This window comes from Giraffa tippelskirchi, chromosome 2 (genome assembly GCF_054371585.1).
Source record: "Giraffa tippelskirchi isolate mGirTip1 chromosome 2, T2T-mGirTip1v1.2.pri, whole genome shotgun sequence".
NCBI lineage: Eukaryota > Metazoa > Chordata > Mammalia > Artiodactyla > Giraffidae > Giraffa > Giraffa tippelskirchi.
Window position 1 is genome coordinate 180,292,288 of NC_137276.1, and position 26,586 is coordinate 180,318,873.

Genomic DNA, 26,586 nt, shown 5'->3' on the forward strand with positions numbered 1-26,586 from the left:
ATGCTAGGATATTCTTGACATGAGGCTTTTGTCACATTTAAATATAATCAGCTGAATATTTTGGCTACCCGATAGAGGGAAAAAATGTTTTCAAGGAAGCAAATTCTTATCTCACTCTGCTCTGAATGTGTCTGTATGTGTGTATGTGTATGTGTATGTGTATACACATGTAGTATATGTGTGTTTGTGTATTATTTCATATATTACTTTTAGGTTTTTATGAACTTGTGATTTTCTTAAAATAATCTTTGAACCATAACTACAATATGAATGTTAGAACTATGATCCAGTTAAGAAAATCTTAATGGAAGAATCTTATCAAATTCATTTAGTAGTGGTAGTAATCATAAAGATGATGATAATGACAATGATAACTAGGTACCCTCTACTGGGGACTTAATAACAGTAGGCATAAATTCTGTGTATATCTTGTATAATCCTTGGCACAGCTCTGTGAAGTAGGCTCTGTTATTATGTGGCAGGAAAAGAAACAAAGGTTCAGGGAGGAATGTCTGTCTTCTGGTATAGTGCATTTTACCCTCAATAGTGCATTTATGTGTAGTGCATTTATGCCAACAGCAGCCTGAGTTTCCAGCATCCCCAAAATGGTAAAATAAAAAAAAAAAAACTTTAAGGACTTCTCTAATAAAATTTCAGCATAAGGGAGTTTATAATTAATAAGTGTCAGACACTGTGTGAATGTTCTTTAACGGACAATTAAGCATTAGTTATAATGTTCGTAATCTTAAATAAAGTATCAGCTGAAGTTAGACAGTATAATTAACGCCAAAGAACTGTTGACAGTAGCAGCACTTGCCATTTGCTAGAAACTATTATCCAATTTTTTAAAAAAAGACTCATATAGTGTGAATACAGGAAACTCTAGAGCTGTGGTCTTAATTCATGGATGTTAGCACGAAAGGATTACAAAAATCTCCTTTTCACTTGATAGACAAGACTCTGTGTCATCTGGCCCCAACCTACCTACCCAGGTTTGCCTCCCATGTTGCGTATCCCCCAGCCCTCTTAAGCTTTTTTATTTTCATAATACTGAAACCTGTAGGTCTCATTAACATACTACACACTACTTCATGAATCATCATTGTTAGTTAATCTCCATGCTGCAGCCAGTTGTCCTTTAAAAACATGTGTTAATCAGATTACCTCCCTCCCACGTAAGACACCCTGGAGTGGGAGCACCTGCTCTGCTTAAAACAAGCTCCACTACCTTCACTCTCAAAGCACATTTAAAAACTGGCAAACTGGGATTTCCCTGGTGGTCCAGTGGTTGGGAATTCGCCTGCCAGTGTAGGGGACACGGGTTTGATCCCTGGTCCAGGAAGATCCCTCATGCCACGGGGCAGCTAAGTCTGTGGACAACAGCTACTGAGCCCATGCTCTAGAGCCCATGAGCCACAACTACTGAAGCCTGCATAACTGGAGTCCGTGCTCTGCAATAAGAGAAGCCACCAAAATGAAAAGTCCATGCACTACAACTAGACAGTAGCCTCCACTCGTCACAACTAGAGAAAGCCCAAGCACAGCCAAAACTAAATTAATTAATTAAAAAAAATCCTGGTGAATTGCAATGAGAAGTATCAGAATGACACAAACATGCTAAGATCACCTTGCTTTTATTTTTTTTGTTTTATTTTATTTATTTATTTATTTTATTTTTTTATGAATTTGTTTGTTTTGGTTGGGGGCTGGTTGCTTTGCAATATTGTGGTGGTTTTTGCCGTACGTTGACATGAATCAGCCATGGCACCTTGCTTTTAAAAAAGTATATTTTAGACTTTTCTTATTCAAAGAACACCCATTTCTGTGTCACCTTTGGAAAAATTTAAAAACACAGATAAACAGAAAGAAGAAAATAACAATCACCCTCATCTTACTTCCCAAACAGTATACTCTCAACATGTCTTTTTATTTACCAGTGTTGTTTTTTTAAAAAAAGCTAAATAAAGTCAGTATTATATATTAAAAAAAAAAAAAAAAAACAAGCTCCAGTCCCCACGCCCTAGCCAGTACCTCTCAGGTCCGCTCTCTGCACCTTCCTGTGTGCCCCACCCCTGCAGCCCTGGCCTTCGCAAGTATCTCTCGAAGACCCTACTTTGTTTCTACCCTAGTATCGTTACACTTCGCCTGAAACACTCTTCTTCCATCAGATCTTGACTAAATATTTCTTTCGACTGACTTTGCTTTATTTCTGGACCTACCTTTAGTACCTACCCTCCCACAGGCTGGTGGCTCAGACTGTAAAGAATCTGCCTGCAATGCAGGAGACCCGGGTTTGATCCCTGGATCAGGAAGATCCTCTGGAGAAGGAAATGGCAACCTACTCCAGTGTTCTTGCCTGGAGAATTCCACGGACAGAGGAGCCTGGCAGGCTGCAGTCCATGGGGCCGCAAAGAGCAGAACACGACTGAAGCAGCTAACATTTTCACTCTCCCACAGGCTAAACTAGAACTTGGGTTTAAAAACTTTTAACAAATAAGAGGCAAGTGGTAGATGACTGCTGTTGTTAAAAATAAATTACTGCCAATTCTATTTAATTGTGGTTACCCAAAAACCGTGAAACAAGATTTTTCAGGAATAAATAGTATTCATATAATTGAGAATTGCTTTTATATAGCTGTGTAAAGGACAGTTTTCAGCATTACATTTATGTCCATGCATTAATTTGTTGTGTATTGACACCTCATTTGTTGTGTATTAATATTTTTTCATTTGTTAGTATCTAATGTGATTTCCACTTAGAAATTCTAAACCTTAGCTTGTTTTTGCCCAGTATGCCAGTGGAAGATTTAAATCCAAGTTCTGGATACGAAGCCAGAGTTTCTGTGAGTGGTGGTTGTAAAGTTGCTTCTTCACTGACAGAATCTTCTCAAAGCACGTCTGTCAAGGAAACAGTAAGAAAACTGACATCTAATTTAAGGTAAAGATATTTACCTGCTTTGTTGAATTTTCTAAGCAGTGACAACTCCTGATTTTCTTTCTCTATTGAGTGGTAATATTATTGAGAAAATTCCATAGAATGACTTTATGACTTGTCTCCTAACTGCACTGATTTGGATATAGTGTGGGTTACATGTCTTTTGAAATCAAATTATTGTCACTAACTGCCCTATTGCTACATGGTCCAGCAATATAGTGGATGTTAGTTTTCTCTCCAGTGTAATAAAGAATCAGAATTTGTAAGGACAGAAGATAGGACAGAAAGGGCTGTTAAAAACAAATGAATGAGGGACATTTATCATGGAGGAGAAAAAGACAGTTCTTACTGATTTCTTCCTTCCTTCTTCCTTCCCCTCTCCCTCCTTCCCTCCTTCTCTTCCTCCCTCCTTTGTTTTCCTTCTTTTTTGTTTTTTTTTTTAATTCTGCCTCACTGAGACCCTAACGACATTATGGCCTTCTAAGAAGTCTTTTTTTGTAGCTTTAGATACTGAACTTATTGAGAGAAACTAAGTTTTACTTTTTGCTTCAGTGTAGAATCTTAACATTCGTGGGCATGGTTAATGAGGGATTTAAATGTCTGGATCTCAGTTCTCAAAGGATGGAGTTGTTGTTCAGTCACTGTGTTGTGTCCGACTCTTTGAGACCCTATGGACTGTAGCCTACCAGACTTCTCTGTCCGTGGGATTCTCCAGGCAAGAATACTGGAGTGAGTTTCCATGGCCTCCTCCTGGAGTTTGCTCAGATTCATGTCCATTGAGCTGGTGATGCCATCCAATCATCTCAGCCTCTGTTGCCCCCTTCTCCTCCTGCCCTCAGTCTTTCTAAGCATCAGGGTCTTTTCTAATCAGTCACACTTCACATCCAGTGGCCAAAAATTGGAACTTTAGCTTCAGCGTCAGTCTTTCCAATGAATATTCAGGGTTGATCTTCTTTAGGATTGACTGGTTTGATTTCCATACTGTCCAAAGGACTCTCAAGAGTCTTCTCCAGCACTACAACTCGAAAGCATCAATTTTTTGGTGCTCAGCCTTCTTTATGGCCCAAGTCTCACATCTGCACTACTGGCAAGGATGGAGACATGAGCATAAAGTTCAAGTTTCAGAGATTTCCAAGTAGGGACCAAAGATAGGGGCTTTACAATCAAGCCAGAGAAGTTACTATACAGAAGAATGCCTTCAAATAGGTGTCATATGAGAGGGTGGGGGTCAGGCATAGAAACACCACTAAATTAGTACAGCCAATTGGTTTGGTTAGGCTTCACAGACTGTGAGCGGCCTGTATAAGGTAAGAGACTTTCAACAGAAGGAAACATATAGCGTGCTCTAGCTGGAATAGTATTTTCCCTTAGGACACATTGACTTTCTTATCAGAGACTGACAAAATCTTCCTGAAGAAGAGAGTTGGCAAAGAATACAAACAGGAAGGAAGAGAAAGGTAGAGGTAGGGCATGTATATAGGGAGCTAGGGCCCCTACTCAGGCCCAGGATAGGGTCTAGGGTCCTGTGTGTGAAAGTAGACTGCAAACCACTGTAAGACATGGATGCTATTCTGTAGTTGCCCTGGGCTTTAGGAAAGTCTCTGTGGCAGCGTCCAGGGCCATGGGGCTGTACTACATGAGCATGAAGGCCCACCTGCTATCCTTTAGGAACATATGTCTAATGCCTATCCTACCCCAGGTGAAAGAGGGACGCTCTTGTTACATGTAGGTGGATCCACTTTGAACTTTGAATCAGGACACATTTTTACTAATGACAGTAGGAACCCAGTGACAAGTTGTTGGCCAAGGAATGAAGTCAGAGTGCTGCATCCCTGAACACTAAGTCATGACCACCAACTCTGCATGGTACCTGGGTTGGCAAGCTTGTACTAGCATGGGAATAGAACAGAAGAAAACCAGACCTCAGTACAGTACCAATATTATGAGGTTGAAAGGGCCATTCACCCAATAACATGGTGGATGTCAGTGTCATATTGCCATGGCCTACAGTATAGTCCCTAAAGAATGGGATTCTCCAACCATTTTATTGCCTTCTGTCAGTACTTGATCAGAAGTTTTATGTAAGATCCTCATCTTTGATGTTGGGTAGCCATAAATTTGAATCCTGGATTCTTACTAGTTATAAGATTCAGGCATGTCAATTGGTCCCTAAGACATGGTAGTATGCAATAAATTATATATGAATATGCCTGTGTACATCTGAATAAATATGTGCATATTATTTTTAAATGTATGGACAATGTATATGACATGTCCAATGACTGGAACATTGCTTCAAGTGAACCAGGCCTTCTTGGTAATAATAGCTACCATTTAAAAATCATTATTATTGCCAGGACATGGAAGCAACCTAGATGTCTATCAATAGATGAATGGATAAAAAAGATGTGGTACATAGACACGATGGAATATTACTCAGCCATTAAAAAGAATACATTTGAATCAATTCTAATGAGGTGAATGAAACTGGAGCCCATTATACACAGTGAAGTAAGCCAGAAAGAAAAACACCAATACAGTATACTAACGCATATATATGGAATTTAGAAAGATGGTAACGATCACCCTATATGCGAGACAGAAAAAGAGACACAGATGCATAGAACAGTCTTTTGGACTCTGTGGGAGAAGGTGAGGGTGGGACTATCTGAGAGAATAGCATTGAAACATGTATATTATCATATGTGAAACAGATTGCCAGTCCAGGTTCGATGCATGAGACAAGTGCTCAGGACTGTTGCAATGGGATGACCCAGAGGGATGGGATGGGGAGGGAGGTGGGAGGGGGGCTCAGGATGGGGAACACATGTAAACGCGTGGCTGATTCATATCAGTGTATGGCAAAAACCACTACACTATTGTAAAGTAATTAGCCTCCAACTAAAATAAATAAATTAATTTAAAAAAAAGAAGAAAATCTTCAGCTCTCTCTGATTTAAAATAAAATCCCTAAATTTAAAACGTTGATAAATTAGGCAATATGATATTTAAGGAGAGCATGTTGCACAAATAATAAACATATATATGACTGTTAAAAAAATATAAAATAAAAATCATTATTATATTTTATTCAGTCACTCAAGTGGTTTGTATACATTAGCTCATTACACAAGAAAGCTGAATTATTTTTAACTTTTTTTTTAAAAAGTTAAACTGAAAAAGAGAAACTAGGGAATTCCCTAGTGGTTCAGTAGTTAAGACACTGAGCTTCCAGTGCAGGGAGCCTGGTCTCAATCCCTGGTCAGGAAACCAAAGTCCCACACAGTATGTGGTATGGCCAAAAAAAAAAGAGAGATAGAAACTAAGTAACACTTGAAGTCATAGATATAATTACACAGCTACCAAGGACAGGGCTATGTTTGAGTCTAGGCTCCCTGATTTGGAATTTCATCTTCTTAATCACAGTGTATACATACACACACACACACATACACACACACACACATATAGATGTATACACTTACATATATACACACACACTTTTTGTAATACATACATACACACATACAGATACCACACATGCTTTACTATTTCTACACTGTAAGCCTGGAGAGACTTGCCTGGTTGTATTGTAGCAGAGTTTGGATGTACAACTATACATTATCATTTTATTTTTTTACTTGTCTAATTTTTGTTCTGCATCTAAGTGTATCATTACTGTTCATTTTAATGAGTTACATGTGATCAAAAAGGAGATGATCTGATTGAGAGTACTAAGACTGTAAGGTGCATCCACTTCTATAATTAGGCATCAGTAGAAAATTAAAATTTCCCAGAAACCATCTCCCTAATGAACATGCAGAATCTTTAGTACTTAAAATCATCATACTACTGTCAACTGAATTCTCTGAAAGCCAAATGAATTAACAAATAAGCTCCTTTCTCTACTGGCTTGAATTTTTTTGTGGTGATTATTTTATAAAAATATTCACTGGGAAAAGAATTGTACACAACACAAGGTTTTAACTGGAATAAAAGAAGCTCCTCATTTACTGATTTTCTCTTTTGCCTTTAGCAAAATGTAGTGTGTTTTCTTACATTTCACCAGTAAGGAAAGATTTCTTGTCTTCTGTGTTATAATTTTTTTTTCTCCTTATACTGCACTGTTCTATTGTTTGGTCCACATGTTAGTCCTTGTGTTAACTATACTTTAAATTCTTCCAGGCATGAAGGTTTTGGTGGCCTGTCTACAGTGTGGATGGCACCATATTCTTTATAATCATGATTGTCCACCAGACTTGCCTTGCTTGTCACAGATAAGAGAGCAGTCAGTTCCTTTGCAGTGTGTGGAGTGTTCCCTCCACTTGGGTCACTTTGAATGTGACATCATCTTTATCCTTTTCAACACTGCTAAGTGGGCCTCTTCCATTAGGTTCATTTTATAAATTAATAAAAACGGTAGTTCTTATTGTCCATTTTATCACTCAATTATGCTCAGTTTAGCAGTTTCCTATCTTGCATTATTTTTGTTTTATGTGTATTAATTTGTTTAATCTGCAAATATAGTAACTCCTTTGAAAACAGTTTGAATCTTCCACACTGTGTCTAACATATATTAGTAGATTTTGAAAGAATGCTTTTAATTAAATTGAAAGGGATTAATGTAAAAAGCAGTGAATAATATTGCTGGATGTTAAAGTATTTTCAAATAATGGGGTGCATCTGAGTTGTGTTAGTCAGTAAGAGGTAAATAAGGTAAACTGAGATCCAGATTGCTGAATTTTGTCAAATGGTCCTAAAGCAGTATCAAATCTCAGATCACTTTCAGTGACAACAGTAATATTTATTATCCACTTACTATGTGCCAGGCATTGTCCTAATGGGTCTGCCTATGTTAACTCATTTAAACGTTACAACCACCCTATAAATAGATACTTTCATTATCCCTATTTTACAGATGAGAAAATTGAGGTATGCAGAGGTTAAGTAATTTGCCCAGTATTACATAACTCTTAAGTGGCAGAGCTGGGATTTAAATCTTGGTAATCTGGTCTCACAGTTTTTACTCATAAATGCTAACCTGTAATGCCTTTTTAGTTTATCATTGTTTATGGAAACTTGATAATAAGTCAGACTTCATTGATTTCACCTGTACAAAAGTACAAATATGCTTTATGTTACCTTAACTTTTAAAAATACCAAAAATAAATAAATAAATAAAAATAAAATAAAATAAAGATACCAAAAAAAAATTTAAAAAGAAAGTCACTTTTTACAGGTTGCTGCCAGTTATGGCAACCCCCTCCAGTATTTTTGCCTGGAGAACTCCATGGACAGAGGAGCCTGACAAGCTATAGTCCATAGGGTCGCATAGAGTCAGACACGACTGAGCAATTGAGCATGTACGCCTACCAGTAATGGAAGCAAAAGAAAAGATCACAATTTTTTTTTTTTTTAATTAGCAATTGAGGTCTGTCAAAAATCAGGATTTGACTCCTGGGTTTGAAAAGTGGAGCCATGTCATTTCTGTAGCCTTATCACTGAGGTGAAGAAGGGAGTTTCACTCTTCCTCAAGTAGGAGGCTTGCTCTTCTGCTTAGCCAAGGCCAAGCTTATTATTAACTAATTTACACTTCAAAGAGAACAACAAGCTAATGTGGAAACTCTATGTATCTCTGCTCATATATAGAAAGAGTGGAGCTGTGTTAATGCAAGAAAGATTTTTCTTAAGGAAAAAGTACTCTGTTGAGAAAGGATATGACCGTGGACAGAAAAGGAAATGGCCATAAGCTGGAGCTTTTCAAAGCGTGGTCATCATATATATGGAGACAAAGCCAATTCAGTGTTGTAGCTCAACTAGTTGAACTCGATAAAAATTTGCAGCTCAAACTTGCAGATACAGATATGGTTTCTGCAGAAACGGGCATCATAGCCAAGAACTATCACAGTCCTGGATGCAAACAATAGCTCTGAAGGATCTTTAGGATACTTATTTCTTGAGCTCCCAAGAAGAGAGATAATGTTATTAAAGACAAATTCCTGATTTTATTATCAAGTTTGGGGGTAGAACTATGAGTAAATGCTCCAAGGGAAGAAGGGATGTTCCTGGTGCAAAAAGACTCCCCGTGAATGGCGGCACTTGGGTCATATGTGTGCGTGTATTAGTCACTCAGTTGTGTCCGACTCTTTGTGACCCCATGGACTCTAGCCTGCCAGGCTCCTCTGTCCATGGGATTTTCCAGGCAAGGATACTGGAGTAGGTTGCCATTTCCTTCTCCAGGGGATCTTCCCGACCCAGGATCGAACCCGGATCTCCTGCATTGCAGGCAGATGCTTTACCGCCTGAGCTACTAGGGAAGCCCACTTAGTTCATGAGTCCCCTCAAAATACACAGCATCCACCTGGATACTCCAGACACCAGTTTATTCCTATTGTTTTGTGCTGAGCACCTCCTTGTGGGCCCTTCTGTGGATTAGAGGATCACTATCTCTGTCTTAAAGGGAACCTAAAGTTTGAGGGTGGAGAGAGGTTTGATGACATATCCTCAGGAACAAAAGGAGGTGTCATTGAAGATTATCATTGAAGAAAGGGACTCAGGACAATAAATAAAGGAATTTTTATAGAGCTCTTAAGCATCTACATTCAGACACTACCTTTGTGATTTTTGGTAGCTTACCCTCTTTTCAGTAGTATCTAACAGTTTTCCTGAATTAATTTTTCAGGAAAAGGAAAATGTGAAGATCTGTGTGTTTGTACTTGCAAACTGCAGGAGCAGGATATTAATAATTTGTTTTCTTTGTCAGTCTCATAGGACAGAATCCCCAAGGGAAGAACTGTTTAGCAGAAGCCATACGAAGAAGAGGGCACAAAGCTAGATACTGAGGTCCCAGAGGGAGAGGGGCAGAGAAAGAGACTAAAAGGTCGGGGTGGGGATGTGCTCAGTTTCTCAGGTGTGTCTGACTCTTACTGGTCCCATGGACTGTAGCCCACCAGGCTCCTCTGTCCGTGGGATTTTCCTGGCAAGAATGCTGGAGTGGGTTTCCATTTCTGCTTCCAGGGGATCATCCCTACCCAGGGATTGAACCCACGTCACCTACATCTCCTTCACTGGCAGACAGATTCTTTACCACTGATCCATCTGGGAAGTCCCAGGGTAGGGATGAGGGTCCTTAACAATTAGAGAACCAGAGAGATTGAAGTAGGAATAAGTCCTCAATCAAAGAGCTTCTATAAGTATTATATGAAGTTTTTTATATAAAGCCTATAGCAACATTTAGCACATTTTTAGCACTTTAGAAAGAATGGTTGAATCTGACCAAGTCTTTCAATGCCATCAGAAAATACTCAGTTCTCCAGCATATAGTGCACTTGGCCTACAATTCTTTTTTCACAGGCTGAACCCCCTGCCCCTCCAGCTGGCTAATTCCAGCTCTTCCTTTGGGACTTCGCAAGCATAAGTTTGGGCCCCTCCTTTAGGTAACCATGAGGCTGCATTCTCATTTTAGCCTCTGTGACACTGTATTGGATAGTTTGCCTCCACAGAGAATGTCTGCATTCTCTACTAGGCTGAATTCAGTGTAATAAGATTGTATTGGGTTCCTAGCATGGGGGCATGATGCCAGGCTCTGGAAAGTGCCACTAGATAAAGGCTGGGTTTTAGTAGAGGTTTGGGAAATGTCTGTGGAAGGAATGAGCTTGAGGATATTGAGAAAATACAACCATGACAAGAGCTATTTGTAACGATTATTCCATAAAACCTTTATATAAAGTGTTTTACTTAAAAATAACCTTTCTGTGTGTGTGTCTGTCTGTCTCTTTACCTCTCTGTCTTTAGAAATAATAGTACACATGTGTGAGACATTATTCAGACTATAATGATGTTTCATGTAAATTTTGATGCAGAGATTTTACAGATTGAGAATAATCCAAAACTGATTCAGAACTTTGTCTCTCCCCAACCTGCCCCTTTACCCTCTCCCACTCCTCACCACATGACACCACCTCCACATATTTGTTTAGCTAGAAATATTTCCTTGGAAGATTGCTGATTAGCTCTAAATCTAAACCCAAAAGAATTTATACCCACCATGAAAAGGACCAATGCTTAGATAAGGTTTCAACCCTGTGTTCGTATTGGAGGGAAGGAGGCTAGATTTAGGGAAGGAAAGGGGTGGTTTGTATTTAAAAACCTCTCACCACTTCTGCTCCACCAAACCCACTATAAACTTGACCACAGGCCCCCTTTCCCAGGGAGTCCAGTTGAAGCTTTTCTTTCTATGCCATCTGATTTCTGCTCAGCTCAGATACCCAGAAACTCCATTTCATCCTGCCTCCTACCCACTCAGCTTTTTACTAGCCAGGCAAATAATTCTGAGGTGTTGTATATGTGTGTATTAATTTCACTACTGTGGAATCCTGAGGAGTTTTAATTTTTTAGATTAAGTCTCCTTAAAATTACAAATGAATATAGCCACCAATAATATACTTAAAATACTGGGAGTGTAAATTATGTAAGAAAGAGCTGTTTGATGCTTTGTGTGCCAAGTTATTTTATAATGGAAAAAATTTGTAAATCCCTTGGAAGTTCTTGGAACACTTCAACATAAAATATTATTCACTTTTAAGATGTGGTAGCTGTAAATTTCTAGATTTCCTGTTTCATTCTCCCAGGAATGAAATATGTATCATCTATGTGATTAATCCTAGAAAAGTCATCACACTAGAAGGACAGAATTCTACTGCCTTTTGACAAAATGAAGCACCTGTCAGAACAATGACCATTGCTGTCTAGAAAGAGCTGAGTCCATGTATGAGTTCTTGAAATAGTCCTGGATGAAAAAATTACTCCAGAGAGTTAAGTTCCTTGGTTTTCTTAGGGGGAAAAAAATCAGTCAGCCTGTAGTCAGCCTCTTTTCCTCCAGGAAATTTGCAGTGTTGGCTTGGACCTCTGCCAGGGAGAACATTCAAGTAGGTGCAAGGGTCTCCTGGACTGCTTGGTTAGTGATGGGCATTGTGAGCCCATGCTCGCTTGCTTTAGTCAACTCTCATTTTAAGATAAATGCAGATTCACGTGCTATTATAAGAAATAGTACAGAGGTGTCCCCTGTACCCTTTATCTGGTTTTGTAACATCTTGCAAAGCTATAGAACAATATAACAATTAGGATATTGGCACTGACACAGTCAAGATACACAACACTTCCATCCCCAAGAGGATTCCTCCTGCTGCCCTTTGACAGCACAGCCTCTTCCCTCTCCCCAGTCGGTGCCTTTTGTAGAACACTTTGACGCCAGTGATAAAAACTAACTATTTTCCAGTTATAAGTGTTTATCTTTGCCAAGATAATTTCACAGAACCGAGGAGACAGATCTATTTCTGACCGGTGAGTGCTGCGTCTCTTTTCTTGGTACATTCCCGTCTCTACTGTGCTTACATTCCTAGGGAGATTCTTCTGTATTTTCTTCCTGAGTATCAGCTACCAACAGAGTTTGGCCACACATCTCTGGAGGAACTTACAGCAAGTTCTGAGGTAAGCTGGCTTTGTTTAAACTTTGAGGAGATGACATAATACCCTGAATTGAATCTTCAGGGAAGAGAAATGTAAAGGGTTACCTAGAATAGATTCAGTGAATGAGAAACTTTATACCAAGTGGGTGGCTGAGAATTAAAGCTGCATTGCAAACAAATGTGGCCAAAGTTTAATTAAACTCTGGGAAGATTGTACAGACTGAGAGTAGTTGGACACTGAGATGGAAAGAGACAGGACATAGTCCTTGACTTCCCTCCCTGCACCAGAAATAGTCCCTGTTCCTTAGATACTCTCCCTCAGCCACCTTTTATGAGGAACCAAGGAGAAGATTGGTTTAGAATCACTAAGACATCACAGGGAAGGATGAAGAAAATTGTATCCATATTTACACAGTCTCCTCTCAGGGGCAATACTATATATGATGAGAAGGAAAACTTTGACCAGCAGCTTCCTGGGTCATACGGGATGAGCGTGGCACTGGCTCACAGGAGGCAGTCCCTGAGCTGCTGAGTCCCGGCAGGCTGGGCTGAAGCTGAGTGAGGGGTGCGGGCCCGAGGCCACCAGAGCTGCTCATGGGGCTGGAGGAGGCCCACCGGGTACACGAGGTTAGGGGGCTCCATCTCTAATCTCATGCCTGCTGTTGCTTGTGGAAAGGATAGATGCACATGAAAAGGTATCAGTGAAAAGAGCAGCACATGATAATTTGCAGAGGTGCCATATGCCTTCATCTGATCCTGGATGAAGTCCTGCATCATTGTTTCTGTTTCTTCACCATTTCCTCTCACCTCATTCTCTCCCATGGAGCTTGACACCACGACTTCCCTGGGACTGTCTTGTCAGGCCACCAGTGACCACTCTCCTGACCAATGCAGTAGTCACTTATCTTACCTGACCTCTTGGAGACATCAGTGCAGTTGACCACTCTTTCTTTCTTGGAGCACTTTCTTTGTGTAACTTCCATGACAGCACAGAATTTTCATTTTCCTGCTTCCCTCCCTCTAATCCTCTGTGCTGGCAACTTATTCTCTATTTGTTTGCTAGGCGTTGGCATGTCTGAGGGCTTGTTCCTATACCACTTTCTTCTACTAGATGTTTCTAGGTGACCTCAACTAGTCTCTAACTTTAAATACTGACCCATATGTCAGTGTCTCTCCCCAGATTATTTCTGTTGTGTCCCCATTCATGATATCCTAACTCCAACTTCTTTATTATTTATCATTTACTTTTCCCTCACCTTGATTTTCTTTTTCATCTGCAAATTTTGTAAACCATATTGTATAATGTAAGCCACCTTAATCGTTTTTTAGAATGAGGTGAGGTCTACTGTAGGTAATTAATTTAATGAGACTTGGAGTTAAAAGACCCACAGTACCAATATTGGCAAGTTCTAGACTTTGATGCTTTGTTTATACTAGATACTTACATGCTATAACTCTACTGTAGACAACTCATTCTCTAAAAGTTAATATCCTGTTCTGTTATCATTTATGAAAACAGCTGGAGCAGTGCCCAGAACAGACAAACAAAAAGCTGAAAATGTGTTTCAACCAGGTAAGCTTCCTTTCAGTGTAGTCATTTATATTCTAAATGATCCTGTATTCCAAAGGAGAAATAATACACATTTCTAAATGTTACATTTGAAAGAAAATCAAATTTGCATTCACTTATCAAGACTTAGATTAATGTGTAGCATATCAGATGTCACAAAGCAACATCTTTTTGAATTTTGAAGATGCAAATGTTTCCAAACCATAAAGCAATGAAACACTTGGAATTGGACTATATTTTGAACAAAACTATGACATTCGGAGTCTTTAAGAAATAGAGTCATTGAATCTTTGATACACTGTGCTAAATCAGAAATCATTTGTACGTTAACATCTTTATTTTGGACAATATGATATCTCTCTGGGTTTTTAAAATTCGATCAACAGTTTTTTAAATTTATGATTTTTCTATTTTAAAAGTGGCTATCAGTTCAGCTCAGTTCAGTCGCTCAGTCATGTCCGACTCTTTGCAACCCCATAAACCGCAGCACGCCAGGCCTCTCTGTCCATCACCAACTCCCAGAGTTTACCCTAACTCATGTCCATTGAGTCGGTGATGCCATCCAACCATGTCATCCTCTGTCGTCCCCTTCTTCTCCTGCCCTTAATCTTTCCCAGCATCAGGATCTTTTCAAATGAGTCAGCTGTTCGCATCAGGTGGCCAAAGTATTGGAGTTTCAGCTTCAACATCAGTCCTTCCAATGAATACCCAGGACTGATCTCCTTTAGGATGGACTGGTTGGATCTCCTTGCAGTCCAAAGGACTCTCAAGAGTCTTCTCCAACACCACAGTTCAAAAGCATCAATTCTTTGGTGTTCAATCTTTTTTGTAGTCCAACTCGCACATCCACACATGACTACTGGAAAAACCACAGCCTTGGCTAGATGGACCTTTGTTGACGAAGTAATGTCTCTGCTTTTTAATATGCTATCTAGGTTGGCCATAACTTTCCTTCCACGGAGTAAGCATCTTTTAATTTCATGGCTGCAATCACCATCTGCAGCGATTTTTGAGCCCCCCAAAATAAAGTCAGCCACTGTTTCCACTGTTTCCCCATCTATTTCCCATGAAGTGATGGGACCAGATGCCATGATCTTAGTTTTCTGAATGTTGAGCTTTAAGCCAACTTTTTCACTCTCCTCTTTCACTTTCATCAAGAGGCTCTTTAGTTCTTCACTTTCTGCCATAAGGGTGGTGTCATCTGCATATCTGAGATTATTGATATTTCTCCCAGCAATCTTGGTTCCAGTTTGTGTCTCTTTCAGCCCAGCATTTCTCATGATGTACACTGCATATAAGTTAAATAAGCAGGGTGACAATATACAGCCTTGATGTACTCCTTTTCCTATTTGGAACCAGTCTGTCCTATGGCCAGTTCTAACTGTTGCTTCCTGACCTGCATACAGGTTTCTCAAGAGGCAGGTCAGGTGGCCTGGTATTCCCATCTCTTTCAGAATTTTCCATAGTTTATTGTGATCCACACATTCAAAGGCTTTGGCATAGTCAATAAAGCAGAAATAGATGTTTTTCTGGAACTCTCTTGCTTTTTCGATGATCCAGTGGATGTTGGCAATTTGATCTCTGGTTCCTCTGCCTTTTCTAAAACCAGCTTGAACATCTGGAATTTCACAGTTCATGTATTGCTGAAGCCTGGCTTGGAGAATTTTGAGCATTACTTTATTAGTGTGCGAGATGGGTGCAATTGTGCAGTAGTTTGAGCATTCTTTGGCATTGCCTTTCTTTGGGATTGGAATGAAAACTGACCTTTTCCAGTCCTGTGGCCACTGCTGAGTTTTCCAAATTTGCTGACATATTGAGTGCAGCACTTTCAGAGCATCATCTTTTAGGATTTGAAATAGCTCAATAGTTAATGGCAATAAAAGAAATTAAAAGAAATCTTAAAAATTCATCCATAGCCCCAAACCATTCAGAGATCACTGGTATTTTTTGGTGTATTTCATTATAATCTTTCTCTCAGCAGATGCTTTTTTTTAAAGTTTTCTTATAGTACTGTGTATCTAGTTCTTAAAGATTCCCTTGGTGGGTCAGGGGAAGAGAGTCCATAGATTCCTTTGGCTCTGCTGAAGAAAAATCTCAAAATCATATACCCTCAACTTCCTAATTCACACTCAAGGGAACTGAGATTGCAAGGTGTGAACTTGGCCCAGCCAATACAAGGGGTTAGCATTGGAGCCAGTGCCACCCCAGAAGTTCCCAGATACTTCATGGAGGCCACAATAGTCTAGAACTTTTCATGGCACCAGGATCAATGTTGAGCTGTTTGATCTCCACTGACAGTTCACCTGTGTTTGCTCCGACAGTTGTGCCAGCTCCATCAATAGCACACATACTAGCATCTTCTTCCAAGAGCTTATGTTTACAGCCATCTTCTGGAAAGCTCTCATAATAACATGCAAATCTATAAAGATTGGGAGGTGAATCATGCTCCCTGAAGTTGCGTTCAGTATAACTATAAGCAGAGGCATCTCCTTATCCCTTTTGTAGGGAATGGAGTACATTTGAATATTCATGTTTTATAAATGAAATAGAATTGGGAAGCAAGTTCCCTGAAGCATGTAACTAGGCAGACTTGAAGTGAAAATTAGAACCTAATCTAGATTTCTTCTAAAAAGGCTGTGTCACAAAGTGTTTGAATTTTAGGGTGTATCTAAATGTAATACCCCTGTTGATATATTTGCCTCTGATGTCTCTCCCTGAGTGTCTGCTGGCCTGTGATAAGCAACTGGAAATGGAGGAATATTGTAGCTCTTAATTTCTCATCATTGTTCAACTGAAAAATGAATTTATTTTCTGGATAATGTTTTTTTGAGAAAGCTGCAATTGAACATTTTCAGTATGAAGACTTAGCTGTCAGCGTTTCCTAATTAGAATAAAAGTCTTTTTTCCAACATATTTTTGATCTTATTCTAGCACTAGTACTAATATTTTCATCAGTGAATCTAACACTGTGATTGACTGAGAGTCACTAGTGCCAGGCACTAAACTAGGCTTTTATTTATGTTGCCTCATTTAACTCTCACAACACCTGGAAGGTAGGTGCCACTGTCTTCATGTTAGTAATAAGGAAATGGAGAATCAGATAACATTCCAATGTCATGATGCAAGTAAGCAGTAGATTCAGGGTTGGAACCCAGATTTGTCCCACTCCAGAGCTCTTTTCACAACCCCACTTTCTTCCATCTCATTCTTATCCAGACTGTAACAGTTCATCCTTATAGAACTTTCATGTATTACTTGTAGTGGGTATATTACCGGCTTCTCAGGTGACTCAGTGGTTAAGAATCCTCCTGTTATGTAGGAGACATGGGTTCAATCCCTAGTCCGGAGGATCCCCTGGAGAAGGAAATGGTAACCCACTCCAGTATTCTTGCCTGGGAAATCCCATGGACAGAGGAGCCTGATGGGCTCTACAGTCCATGTGGTTGCAAAGAGTTGGATATGACTTAGTGACTAAACAGCAACAATAACAGGTATACTACAGCTTCTCAGCCTATTGGTATGAAAGATTCTTATTTACTTACTAGCCACCTTGATATTACAGGATGAGTTGTACATGGGGAGATACTGACAATAAGATATGGTGTGGGAAGGGCGTGTGGTAGGCAGGTTGTTCAGTGTCCCACCAGGAACTGTCCCAACTCTGTGGTAGCCAGCTTGACAAATTGCCAGTAAGGCTCCTGGATCTCTCAACAGATCTTTATCTATTGGTTAGGGAACTCTGTGTTAAATATTTACACTGTAAAACTTAGAAATTTGCTAAGAATTAGTTGGTCATACATCTCAGCATATCCAGGTTTATACGTGTCCTTCATGTCTGTTCTAAATGATATTTTTTCAGTGTCTACACTTGGTAGTGGAGCCAAGTTGTTGGGTCTTGGAGGCCAGACTGAACAAGTGTTTATTCAAGGTAGTAACAGAGGATGAGTAGAATCCTCTTAATGTTCAGGGCAAGTGGGATTCAAACAATCCAAGCAAATAAAGAGCCAGGAGACCACGAGTTCCTTTTGAAACTGAGATTACAAGCAAAATACAGAACAATTGAAATCATGAGTTTCCTCACATGAAACTGATCTTAGGGACTTTGTTAATGTCTGGTAATCTTAAGTGCGTGGCTATAAAAACTATTAATATTAAAATCATTTGTTGAAATCTATTAGGGGATAACTATGCACCTTGCTTTAAGGTATGTATGTTTAATGAAGAGAGGACCCCTGGTAGTTACAAACTTCTTTGGTCACCTTGCTCTAACTGCATCAGCAATTTCCATAACTACTAGAACAGCAGATGATTCATAACAGCATTGGTGGTCCTGTGTAACCTAACTTGAACTACCATCTTTCATTCTTTCCTTTTGCAAGCCATCTGCTCCATCCAAAATGGAGTTGCCCCAGCCTACTCCACTGGCCAGCCTCTGAGCCTTTGCCCATGCTATCCCCCCAAATACTCTTTCCCACTTCTCCAGTCCACATGTGGCCTGCTGAAATCCTACCCACTCTTTGTAGAGCTTAGCCAATGCTGCCTTCTATCTCAAGCCTACCTTAGTCTCTCCACGTGAAACTAACTAATCTTGACTTCTGTGTTCTGAGAGAACCTTAAAACTCTATTTAATTAATTAAAATTTCTGCCTTATATTACAGTAGTTTCTTGTATTTCATTTTTTCCCCAATTAGATTATACTGCTGCTAAGTCGCTTCAGTCGTGTCCGACTCTGTGCCGTAGACGGCAGCCCACCAGGCTCTCCCATCCCTGGGATTCTCCAGGCAAGAATACTGGAGTGGGTTGCCATTTCCTTCTCCAATGCATAAAAGTGAAAAGTGAAGTCACTCAGTCGTGCCCGACTCTTTGCGACCCCATGGACTGCAGCCTACCAGGCTCCTCCGTCCATGGGATTTTCCAGGCGAGAGTACTGGAGTGGGTTGCCATCGCCTTCTCCGAATTAGATTATAGAATCCTTGAAATTAGCAATCCTCTTATATCCTAGAGACATCAATAAGAACCTTTGATGCATCTGGACCTTACTATCATGCATTAAATCAAAGTTGATTATTTTTGCTGTAGTGCTTGCCTGCACAAACACATGCATATTCTTATAAATAGAGGGCAAAATTCTATAGCTCTTGTAGGCCTGCCTTACTTTGTGCAAACTTGTTAGGATTCTGGAGCTCCAGAGCTGCCAGAGCTTTGACTTTTTAAAGTCAAGGCAGAAAATTAAATCTCAGTTGAATATCCTTTCTTTCAAATCCTAATTCCATCCTGAATTAATAGGGTTTGGAAGAATTCCATTTTTGATCCACCACAAATACCCCTACAAGAATGAGTTTAACCAGCAGAACTAAGCCTCTCATCTTATTACAATTCTCTACTTACCTTAATTAAAATGTTAAAACAACCAGAAGTCCTTTTACATTGAGCTTTAAAAGTTGTCAAAATTGTCACCTTTTATAGAAATCTTGTGGAGATGTTAGCCTGAGAAAGGAAGAAGCATAAATCAAGAAACTGGCTAAGTTGGCCAGTAGTGTTTGAAGGAAATATAGTTCGCTGGTTACAAAATAGTGAACTTTGAGAGACTGAATATGATTTTGAATATAGTGTGCTATATAAACATTCTTAAAGCTATACTTTATTAACAGTGCTATCTTTTGAACTTAAAAAAATTAATTACAGATACACAGCAAATTATAGAATAGTGGAGAGGTCTCATGTACCCTTCATCCAATTTTTCCCAATGCTTATATCTTTCATAATTATATAATTATAGTACAATATCAAAATCAGGAAATTGATATTGGTAGAATGTGTGTCTCATTTTATCATGTGTGTGAATTTGTGTAACCACCACCACTGTCAGGATTCAAACTCCCATTACTTCATTTCAAAGCAAGGGTTTCTGAGCCGACCTTGGTGTGCCTGCTTATATAATAGTTACTAGACTGTTGTACATTTTTCCTCCTTTCTCTTCCTCTTCCATCAGATTGTCAGTTCCTTAAGGGATCAGTGTATCTTAAACGTAGACTATCCAGAGTATATACATATAGGGACAGCTGTGTAGGATTGTGATATGAAGGGGAAAGTAATATTTTTAAAATATGCTAAAACTGTTTTAAAAATGTTCCCAGATCCGTGATGTTTACATGGTCCAGTATGAAAAAAAACTGAAGAGAAAGATACAGTCTGCTATCTGCGATGCAAAAAGAAGAGAAATGGCTAACAAAGTATCTCTGGCACAATGTGAAAAAAAAAGAAAACTTACTGAAGATAAACTGAATAAGCTTCGTGTAAAATTGGCAGTATTAATGCAGAAGCTTCAGCTGGTAAGTAATAAAGTGTTGTTTGAGTAGTAGGAACACATGTTGTGGAGCCCTGGGCTGGCTTCATTGTGGAGAGAGCCCTGAGCTGAGTTCCTCTCCGGACATCGTCGTCCACTTGCTTAGTGGACGGGTCCCTCTCTCTCCCTAAGAAGACCTGGAAATCGCAAATAAATGAGCTTCCAAAGTATAAGTTAGAACATTGTTAAAAGGCCTATTATTTTTTCCCTTAAAAAAAAAAAATCAGAAGCTTTGGGCTGTTGATGTATTTCGATTATTCTGTCTTCTCAAAAGCATATTTCTAGTAGGAATTTAAAAAAAAAAATTCCAGACAACAAAACATTTTAATTTTTATCCTAATATATAGGTTAAAAAATAGACTTTTCTAATCTTAGAAGCGAGGTTAGAGAAATCAGGAAATATCATGTAAGTATGAATTACTGTTCCTCTTGTTTTTTATATATTTAAATACATAAAGAATTGGGCTTCTGTGATAGATTGGGTCAGTAAGGAACCGTCTGTCTTTTATTACAGTATATAGAAATGCTGGGGAGAATATATCAGAAATTCAAATATATATAGCCAATGTTGAAAAGTCTCTCTGTAAATGCTAAAAATAACTTGAGAGATCAACAGTGAGCCCAGGAACTATGTCTGTGTTGCTCAGCTTTTCTTGGGGTATAAACAAAAGTTGTTGAGTGGAACTCCTAGGAAAGATCCCTAAGAGGGGTTCAGAGAGCTTTGTGGAGGCCCTCAGGGGCAGGTCTGTGTATGGAGCAACTTGGCATCATACACTCAGCACCCACACGTTGTGTTGATTCCCCAGCACTGTGGGCAGACACCTGCGTGCTCTCGGGGCTGCTTCACAGCCAGACTTTGGCTCAGTTCATTGTCATGGTAACCTGGAAGATCCTTAGATATCATCGAACCTGCTTTTTAAAAATATACAGAACAGGGTCTGAAGGGGGAGAAAATTGTCTTGGTATGCACAGAAAATTCAGACATAGGCCCTGAGTCTGGGACAGGAGATGGGTCCTTCCTGGGCCATGCAGGGTGAGAAGGCAGGAGCTGTCTCCCACAGAGAGTTTGGCCTGGAAAACGGCCTTACTGGTGAACGGAGTCCACACATGGTAGGGTTTCAGTGATGCCTGTTGTTTCACTAACAAGAAAAACTATAGAGGCCAAAGAAGTTCTTTATCACAGTAATAGAATGCCACTCTCTATCAAGAAAGTTCATAAAAATTATTGGTTCTCATAATAGCAAATCTGTTCAGCTAGGAAAAAGTAAATGAAAGAATAGAAGTTTACCCTTCTTTCTGTGTCAGACCCTGGGTTTCCTCAGAGTAACCAAAGTAATTATATCAGCACTAACTTAATTTGTTTTATTCACAAACTTTAGTAAAGAGTTGAAGGGCTTTAGCCACATAATGTGAAATGCTTTATCCAATATCATTGGAGAGGTGCTCAAAGGGCTCCTGCTTTCCCTACTTGAAATTTCCATTTTCACTGCCTCTGCCTGAGCAACTACTATGGAATAGTGCAGAGACAAGAGGGTAGATGGACCTAGAGCAATCTGTTGGGGTGACTTATGAAGAAGCTGAGGACAAGAACCAACCTGGAGTCCTAGGAGGAAGTTTCGCCTGCTGGGTAGAAAGCAGGAGCCAGAGAATTAGACCAGACTGAACAGGTTGAGAGCTGTTAGTGTCAGAAAGGGTCACACAGGGCTTGCCTCAGGGTCTGTGAATAGTTTGAAATCCTAGTGAATATCACTATCATGGAAACCCATCTGCAGAAACAGGGTCCTAGTTACAAAGCTGGGATGCAGTACAGTGCAGACTTGTTAGAGGACTGAACAAATCTAGGGCACAGGGAGAAAAGCAGACAACACATTTAATGGAACCAGATGAGGGATGGAGAAACTACAGTAGTGCCAGATACTTAGAAACAGTAATAACATCGAGATTATTCCTGAATTGTGCGGTAGTTTGAGCATTCTTTGGCATTGCCTTTCTTTGGGATTGAAATGAAAACTGACCTTCTCCAGTCCTGTGGCCACTGCTGAGTTTTCCAAATTTGCTGGCATATACAGTGCAGCACTTTCACAGCATCATCTTTTAGGATTTGAAATAGCTCAACTGGAATTCCATCACCTCCACTAGCTTTGTTCGTAGTGATACTTCCTAAGGCCCACTTGACTTCACATTCCAGGATGTCTGGCTCTAGGTGAGTGATCACACCATCGTGATTATCTGGGTCATGAAGATCTTTTTTGTATAGTTCTTCTGTGTATTCTTACCACCTCTTCTTAATATCTTCTGCTTCTGTTATGTCCATACCATTTCTGTCCTATATTGAGCCCATCTTTGCATGAAATGGTCCCTTGGTATCTCTAATTTTCTTGAAGAGATCTCTGGTCTTTCCCATTCTATTGTTTTCCTCTGTTTCTTTGCATTGATCATTGAGGAAGGCTTTCTTTTCTCTCCTTGCTATTCTTTGGAACTCTGCATGCAAATGGGTGTATCTTTCCTTTTAACCTTTGTTTTTCCCTTCTCTTCTTTTCACAGCTATTTGTAAGGCCTCCTCAGACAGCCATTTTGCTTTTTTGCATTTCTTTTCCTTGGGGATAGTCTTGATCCCTGTCTCCTGTACAATGTCACGAACCTCCATCCATAGTTCATCAGGCACTCTATCAGACCTAGTCCCTTAAATCTATTTCTCATTTCCACTGTATAATCATAAGGGATTTGATTTAGGTCATACCTCAATGGTCTAGTGGTTTTCCCGACTTTCTTCAATTTAAGTCTGAATTTGGCAATAAGGAGTTCATGAGCTGAGCCACAGTCCGCTCCCAGTCTTGTTTTGACTGTATAGAGCTTCTCCATCTTTGGCTGCAAAGAATATTATCAATCTGATCTCGGTGTTGACCATCTGGTGATGTGCATGTGTAGAGTCTTCTCTTCTATTGTTGGAAGAGGGTGTTTGCTATGACCAGTGCGTTCTCTTGGCAAAACTCTATTAGCCTTTGCCCTGCTTCATTCTGTACTCCAAGGCCAAATTTGCCTGTTATGCCAGGTATTTCTTGACTTCCTACTTTTGCATTCCAGTCCCCTATGATGAAAAGGACATCTTTTTTGGGTATTAGTTCTAAAAGGTCTTGTAGGTCTTCATAGAACCATTCAACTTCAGCTTCTTCGGTGTTACTGGTTGGGGCATAGACTTGGATTACCATGATATTGAATGGTTTGCCCTGGAAATGAACAGTGATCATTCTGTCATTTTTGAGATTGCATCCAAGTACTGCATTTCAGACTCTTTTTTGTTGACTATGAAGGCTACTCCATTTCTTCTAAGGGATTCCTGCCCACAGTAGTATATATAATGTTCATCTGAGTTAAATTCACCCATATTTCTGCTTTATTGACTATGCCAAAGCCTTTGACTGTGTGGATCACAATAAACTATGGAAAATTCTTAAAGAGATGGGAATACCAGACCACCTGACCTGCCTCTTGAGAAACCTGTATGCAGGTCAGGAAGCAACAGTTAGAACCAGACATGGAACAACAGACTGGTTCCAAATAGGAAAAGGAGTACATCAAGGCTGTATATTGTCACCCTGCTTATTTAACTTATATGCAGAGTACATCATGAGAAACGCTGGGCTGGATGAAGCACAAGCTGGAATCAAGATTGTCAGGAGAAATATCAATAATCTCAGATATGCAGATGACACCACCATTATGGCAGAAAGTGAAGAAGAACTAAAGAGCCTCTTGATGAAAGTGAAAGAGGAGAATGAAAATGTTGGCTTAAAGCTCAACATTCAGAAAACTAAGATCATGGCATCTGGTCCCATCACTTCATGGGAAATAGATGGGGAAACAGTGAAAACAGTGGCTGACTTTATTTTGGGGGGCTCCAAAATCACTGCAGATGGTGACTGCAGCCATAAAATTAAAAGATGCTTACTCCTTGGAAGGAAAGTTATGACCAACCTAGACAGCATATTGAAAAGCAGAGACATTACTTTGTCAACAAAGGTCCATCTAGTCAAGGCTTTGGTTTTTCCAGTGGTCATGTATGGATGTGAGAATTGGACTACAAAAAAGGTTGAACACCAAAGAATTGATGCTTTTGAACTGTGGTGTTGGAGAAGACTCTTGAGAGTCCTTTGGACTGCAAGGACATCCAACCAGTCCATCCTAAAGGAAATCAGTCCTGGATGTTCATTGGAAGGACTGATATTAAAGCTGAAACTCCAGTACTTTGGCCACCTGATGCGAAGAGCTGACTCATTTGAAAAGACCCAGATGCTGGGGAAGATTGAGGGCAGGAGGAGAAGGGGACGACAGAGGATGAGATGGTTGGGTGGCATCACCGACTCGATGGACATGGGTTTGGGTAGGCTCTGAGAGTTGGTGATGGACAGGGAGGCCTGGCGTGCTATGGTTCATGGGGTTGTAAAGAGTCGGACACGACTGAGCAACTGAACTGAACTAAACTATTCCTGAAAGGTCCTTCCTAAAAATTCTCCTATCCATGAGCTCAGTTGGAGAGCAAGTTGATCCTGTGGTTGGGCCTGGGGGACTGAGATTTAGGGAAAGAGGGAGCATTTGTCCAACTGTTCATGTATCAAGAAACTCAGGGAAGGAGAGCTTGATATTACCCCAATAGAGTACTGAGAGAAAGAAACAGAGAAAGGGAAAGGGGGTCAGATCACAGCAGCAAGCCCCAGGCAATGGGGAAAGATGCTGCAGGGGAAAAAGGAGAAACAGAGAAGTCAGAATTTGCCTACCCATCTGTTTTGCCTCTAAGGCTCAAAATTCATGAATTTTAAGATGGAAGAGGAGAGCCTTAACCCACACACACACACACACACACACACACACACACACACAAAGAGATGAGTGAGGGCTTTAGGAATATGACAAGTAATTAAATCAAAGGGAAAAAAAAAAAAAGACCACAGTTAAACAACCTCCAGTAAAGAAGAAGAAGAAAAAGAAAAAGATCCAAGGTCCTAACCACTTGTGAACATAAAATGAGATTAAATGCAAAATCATTTCAAAAGGTTAAAAGCATTATTCAGATGCAAACTGGGTTTTGTCTCTACATGATTTGTAGGGAAGACTGGTCCAAGGTCACCCAGACAACCGGACTCAACCCCGTAGCTTCTGCTCCTATTATGACTGCTGCTTCTCTTTTCCAGGGTGGTCCAGCTGGAGACCTGGAGCAGATTGACACTTACTTAGAAGCTTTGCTGAAAGAAGATAATCTCCTTTTTCAGAAGGCTTTTATAAATAAAGTGACTACAGATGCACGGCATCCTCTCCCTTTAGAAGAAAAGGAAAGTCTTTCTCAAAATTAGAAGTCAGAAAAGGCATTCCCCTTTTTAAAATGCTAATAAGAAAAAAAAGGAAGATTCTCTAAAAGAGAAATCTCCTCTGTTCTTGTTATTGTAAAGTTCATCTTGTTTAATGGTAAGAAAATTTTGTATTTTAAAAATGGAGACTGAGTTACAATTTGCATATTTCCCAGTTCTGTTCTGTAACTCTTCCTGTTCTTTCAAAAACCATACTAAGAAAGATAGATATGTCGTTTAGGCTTATATTTTGTTTTCACTAAAAAGATTGTAAAAACAATGGTTCTTAAGAGCAATACGCAAAGGACTGCAGAATCACCTCCTTATGAAACTTCAGTTGAAAAAGAAAGACATTATACCCCTTCTCCACTACAGCCAGCACTCAGTAAAGCAGTAATATACATTCCCAAAACAACTTTGAGATATATTTTATATGATAATTTTATTATTGAGTTACAGGAAGAACCAATCTTCTAGGTATAATGTGAATACATATTACACATATATGTAAGAATTGTACGTTTGCCTTGATGACTTTTATTTGTTTAGAAATGTTTGCAACTTTGGATAAAAGCAATAAAACATTTAATAGTTTGTGTAGTTGTATAATTTTATTTTTATGTACGTGCATGTAGTAAAAAATTGAAAACAGGTGAAATGGAATATGGTGAAAGTTTTTACTGCATTCTTGTCTTTAGCTACTTAATTACTCTTCTTAAGAGGCATGCTTTTAACAGTTATCATCCAAAATCAGTCAATGTATATAAAACTTTATAAATTATTATATGGATATAAATATGGATGTAATAGCATCCAAAAATGCTGTTGTTTTTTTCCCACTTAATTTATCTTCAAGATCATTCCGTATCAGAATCAGTACATGTAGGACTATCTCATCTTTAAACTGCTCCTTATTATTCCATTCT

General features: G+C 39.5%; 1 protein-coding gene across 1 annotated transcript in view; it reads left to right on the plus strand.

Annotated features, from left to right (window-relative positions):
- MORC1 (MORC family CW-type zinc finger 1) overlaps nucleotides 1-26,254 on the plus strand; it is a 157,206-nt gene extending 130,952 nt beyond the window's left edge. The window contains exons 23-27 of the mRNA XM_081573662.1: nucleotides 2,777-2,938; nucleotides 12,337-12,424; nucleotides 13,922-13,975; nucleotides 20,110-20,304; nucleotides 25,508-26,254. Of these exons, the coding sequence (XP_081429788.1) occupies nucleotides 2,777-2,938; nucleotides 12,337-12,424; nucleotides 13,922-13,975; nucleotides 20,110-20,304; nucleotides 25,508-25,666 (658 nt within the window). The 3' untranslated portion in view covers nucleotides 25,667-26,254. The remainder of the gene's footprint in view (nucleotides 1-2,776; nucleotides 2,939-12,336; nucleotides 12,425-13,921; nucleotides 13,976-20,109; nucleotides 20,305-25,507) is intronic.
- The last annotated feature ends 332 nt before the right edge of the window (nucleotides 26,255-26,586 follow it).